The sequence below is a fragment of the Bos mutus genome, chromosome 22 (genome assembly GCF_027580195.1).
Source record: "Bos mutus isolate GX-2022 chromosome 22, NWIPB_WYAK_1.1, whole genome shotgun sequence".
Taxonomy (NCBI): domain Eukaryota; kingdom Metazoa; phylum Chordata; class Mammalia; order Artiodactyla; family Bovidae; genus Bos; species Bos mutus.
Window position 1 is genome coordinate 49358307 of NC_091638.1, and position 5069 is coordinate 49363375.

The following is a 5069-nucleotide window of genomic DNA, read 5'->3' on the forward strand; positions in this document are numbered from 1 at the left end:
TCCTCTTTCACTTTCATCAAGAGGCTTTTGAGTTCCTCTTCACTTTCTGCCATAAGGGTGGTGTCATCTGCATATCTGAGGTTATTGATATTTCTCCCAGCAATCTTGATTCCAGCTTGTGCTTCCTCCAGCCCAGCGTTTCTCATGATGTACTCTGCATATAAGTTAAATAAGCAGGGTGACAATACACAGCCTTGACGTACTCCTTTGCCTATTTGGAACCAGTCTGTTGTTCCATGTCCAGTTCTAACTGTTGCTTCCTGACCTGCTTATAGGTTTCTCAAGAGGCAGGTCTAGTATTCCCATCTCTTGAAGAATTTTCCACAGTTTATTGTGATACACACAGTCAAAGGCTTTGGCATAGTCAATAAAGCAGAAATAGATGTTTTTCTGGAACTCTCTTACTTTTTTGATGATCCAGCAGATGTTGGCAATTTGATCTCTGGTTCCTCTGCCTTTTCTAAAACCAGCTTGAACATATGGAAGTTCACCGTTCACGTATTGCTGAAGCCTGGCTTGGAGAATTTTGAGCATTACTTTACTAGCTAATATGACCTAAAGAAGTTGCTTGCTTGAAAATATGGCCAGAATCTGTAAGACACGCTGATGGACAGTGCCATGGCAATTAGTACAAGTGATGGTACGAGGCCTCAAATACACATAAACAGAAGCCACAGTATGTGGCTCATGAAGAAAAATGAGGAATATCATGCATGTTAAAACTAGAGCCAGAATGGCCTTTCAAATCCCAAAGGACGCACAGCAGCTCTGCATCATCTGTTTCTGCAGTTTCAGTCCTAACTCTGAATTCTAGAAACTCATGTGAACTCCCATGAGCCCTGGCCACACAGTTGCATTCTTACAGCACAGCAGGGCAGACCCAGGTTTTGTGGGAACTAAAGTTTATATAAATTGGAAGGCCTACTTTAAGAAAAAGAATACAAAATTATAGACTTAAAATCAGGCCAGTGAATATTTAGGACAAGTCAAGACAACAAATGCACATATAAAAGAGGTGGCAGAGATCACAAATGTAACAAGGTACATATTAGTTAAGTGTCCTACCTCTGTGGTATTTTTCCTACATTTTTTGCTGCATGATCTTTTATTATTTCTTTATATGATGATTTTTCATATGATTTTCTATAGAAACATTATTGACTTTCAAGATGCATAAAACAGGATTTCTCATGCCAGCATATACACCATACATAGAGTTCTGCTTGGTTCCCTGTAATCACTGTTCAGTTCAGTCCCTCAGTCGTGTCTGATTCTTTGAGACCCATGGACTGCAGCACGCCAGGCCTCCCTGTCCATCACCAACTCCCAGAATTTACTCAAACCCATGTCCATTGAGATGGTGATGCCATCCAACCATCTCATCCTCTGTCTTTCCCTTCTCCTCCCGCCTTCAATCTTTCCCAGCATCAGGGTCTTTTCAAATGAGTCAGTTCTTCGTATCAGGTGGCCAAAGTATTGGAGTTTCAGCTTCAGCAACAGTCCTTTCAATGAATATTCAGGACGGACTTCCTTCAGAATGGACTGGTTGGATCTCTGTGCTGTCCAAGGGACTCTCAAGAGTCTTCTCCAACACCACAGTTCAAAAGCATCGATTCTGGAATTCTGATACACTCTATTTTACAAAATTTATACCAAAACAGAAAAAAAAAAAAGCTTGGAATATTTATAACCGTCTCACTGCATTGTCAAATATTATATTTTTGACAAGACAGAACTTCAATTTTAATCAGGCCATCAATGAAAACAGAATCTACTACTTAGGATTTTACGTGTCTAAAAACAGTAAGAATTTTCTAGGGACCAGTTTTTGTCTTCAAACTTTTCAAACCTTGCTTTTCCTCCACTGTACTTACACTTCTGGTGCCAGGCACTGCAGGGAGTGTCCACATCACTGTAGCTGCACTTCTGTCCCCATATCAAAGCATGACACAGGTGAATGGATGTTGTAACTGGTAGGAAAACTCCTGGGAAGTCATTGCTAGCAGAATGTCTAACAAGAATTTACCTGTTCCCAGGGGTGACTGTGAACCACATAAATCTATCACATTAACCCATACTAAGTATATCCCAACTCAGCTTCCCCTTAGTCACATTCCAAAAGAAACTGCGGCCATCCCATGGCACCTGACAGGAAAAGGGTGACAAAGGGGTCAGAGAAGGGGAGACAGAAGCCCTCTCCAACCGCAGATAAAGTATCTTGCTTCCACAAATTTAACAAAACACATACTAGCCCATGAACACACTGCTCAGGTCCCTCCCAAAGACCCTGACACTTAGGCTTCCAGAAACCCACACTGGTGACGAGTGTGTGTGTAATCCCTTACTTGAAGGAAAGCTGAATGAATCTTTCTCTCCACTGACACCAGCAGGACCGGAAATAAGTGGCTGGAAGGTGTAGAAAGAGCAAGGCTTAAGACACCAGCTGAGTCTGAGAAATAAACTGGAAGCAAGAAATAATGACAGCCCCCCTAAAGTTACAGGTATCAGTAAATAAGGTGGCTGGTCAATCCATAAGAAGATACAAACAAAAGAAGAGGAGAAAGAGATGTGGGTGAAATGTGGGTGAACAGGACCTAATGAGGGGAGACTTGTGTGCAGGTGGGCGGAGTCTAGTGATGGGGTGTCTAACAGTTGAAGGCGGGGCTACAGACTAGGGTGGCCTAACTGATAGATGAGTGGACTCTAAAGACCAGGGCCATGGACACACAAAATGTGAGTGAGGTTCATACAGAAGGGATCTGTCCAGAGGATAATGAGCAGTGTCTAAAGGTGAGTAGGGTTTGGAAATAAGATGGATGGGGCCCAGAAATAAGAGGCCAGGGCTACCTGGGCCATGCCCCCTTTCCTCCCAGCACCAGAGGTGGGGTTAGGAATGGGAGGGTACCCCACTGAGCATCTCCATGTTCTTCCTTCCCCCAATCAGTTAGAGAAGGCAGCCATAAAGATTCAGTCATGGTGGCGTGGCAACATGGTACGCCGGACGTTACTGCATGCAGCACTCAGGGCCTGGGTCATCCAGTGCTGGTGGAGGTCGATGCAGGCCAAGATGCTGGAGCAAAGACGGCGCCTGGCACTAAGACTCTACACCTGCCAGGAATGGGCAGTGGTGAAGGTGCAGGCACAGGTTCGCATGTGGCAGGCCCGCAGACGGTTTCTCCAGGCACGCCAAGCAGCCTGCATCATCCAGTCTCACTGGCGCTGGCATGCCAGCCAAACCCGAGGCCTGATCCGGGGCCGCTATGAGGTCAGGGCCAGCCGGCTAGAGCTCGACATCGAAATCCTCATGACCTAGGGTGCTGGCAGAGCCAAGGAGACTGGATCTCTCTTCCAATAAAGACATTTACTGACCATGGTCTTGCCCTTTGGAAATCAGATCCACAGAAGAGGGATCAGCCCCTTATCTTCCTGCCTCCACCCTCCAAAACAATGATTTCCTGGCATAGTCTAAAGCCTGTCCCAGGACAACTCACACTAGGCCCTTGCTCCTAAAGTAAACCTGACCAATCTTGTACCCAAAAGAAAGGTCAGAGCTCAGGGCTGGCTCTGACACTTGAGCCAGCCTGATCCCAGCTCCCACCACAATTTGGGTAGGCACTGGGCTTTACTCTTCTGCAGCCCCTGCCAAGCCGTTTCCGTTCAGATTAGGACTGGCTGCAGTCAGAGCCAGCTGGGAAGGGCAGGATTCCACAGGCTTCTGATCGGCAGGGCCCTCAGGGCCGGCACAGAGCTTGGCAGTGAGCCAGGAGGACAGGGTACCCCCAGCTGAGCAGCAGCAGGACAGGCACTGTGCCTCAATGGGGGACAGCCAGCTAAAGCCAGCCCCTGGGGAAGGCCAGGGCAGAAGCAGAGAGGCTGCAGCTGTGCCTGCTGCCTCCCTCCCCAGAGGCTAAGAGACATGCCTCCCCACCCCCCAACCCCACCTTGTGCTAGCCACTTCCTGGGAGAACCAAGCATGGAGTTGGTGTCGGGGGCGCGGAGAGAGCCTGAGGATTGGAGTGGATAAACAAGCAGAGGGAGAATAGGGGTGAGCAGGCAGGAGGGCTATCCCTCTGCCATCAGCGGTCATTAGCTTGGGGATACAGCTTCTAAACCTTATCACATCCTCAGAAGCAGCTGAGCTGGCCTTCCCTCAAGATTCCCTCTCTCCCCCAACCCTTTCACAAACTACCACATCCTCTGCTGAGCCTGCCTTGAGTGGGTGCTGATGTGTCTATGCTTTGCTGAGGCTCTTATTATCTCTTGGCATTTATGTCTCAATCATCTCTGAATATGCTCTCTCAGTCTCTGCTTTGTCAAACATGCCCAAGTCTGTCACTCTCACCCTATGTCAGGTGTGATACTTGTCTGAACCTGCATCCCAGGAGTCTGAGGTCCATGACCCTCCCCAGGATTTTGCGAAGGGTGGCCTTGCACAAGGGATGGGAGGACCAGCTGGGGAGGTGTACAGAAGCCAGAGGTTTTCATGGGCCTCGCAGCTGGGTAAGGTTCTCCCTCACCCAGGGCTCAGTGCGTGTGTGTGTGTTCGGGATTCAGGGCAGGGTGTCCCTAGAACAGCTGTGACAGATGTGAGGATTCAGGGTTCAGTTCAACATCCATCACCTCCAGTAGCAGCAAGTGTCAATGATGCAGCTAGGTTCCTCACTCTTCCAAGGGCCCTTTTTAGGAGCTTCAACACAGCTTTCTCCTCCTTACTGGCAGTGGTGAGTGGTAGGAAACTGGTTAGGTCTACAAACTGAACACGGCAGGAATTCTGCATGGCTTAGCCTGTGAGGCATTCACCCCTGCAGTGAGAGGTGTTTCAAATCTACGCTAGCAAGAGTTTAACTCTCTGATTTACAGTCTACAATAGGCACTGGAATCCCCTAAGATACTGGAATGCCCTGATGCCTAGGCTCACCCAGAGATTCTGCTTTATCTGGGCTGGGGAGTGGCCTGGGCACTGAAATTCAGTATGCATCCACAATGTGAAAACTGATGAATTAAGTCCTTCCCAGCCCAGGTTACAGTCCCCTACTCAGCTCGCGTGGTCCCATCTGCAGATGGTCATG

The 5069-nt window shown here is 48.1% G+C and overlaps 1 protein-coding gene across 2 annotated transcripts; it reads left to right on the plus strand.

The window, feature by feature from the left end:
- Positions 1-2718: 2718 nt before the first annotated feature.
- IQCF6 (IQ motif containing F6) lies at positions 2719-3313 on the plus strand. 2 transcript variants are annotated; one of them, XM_070359119.1, is made up of 2 exons: positions 2719-2733; positions 2945-3313. In XM_070359119.1, the coding sequence occupies exons 1-2, from the start codon at positions 2719-2721 to the stop codon at positions 3311-3313; spliced, it is 384 nt and encodes a 127-aa protein (XP_070215220.1). The 2 variants fall into 2 exon arrangements, with proteins under 2 accessions (XP_070215220.1, XP_005898183.1); XM_005898121.2 differs by lacking the exon at positions 2719-2733 and adding an exon at positions 2817-2834 and having other exon boundaries at positions 2939-3313.
- Positions 3314-5069: the final 1756 nt, after the last annotated feature.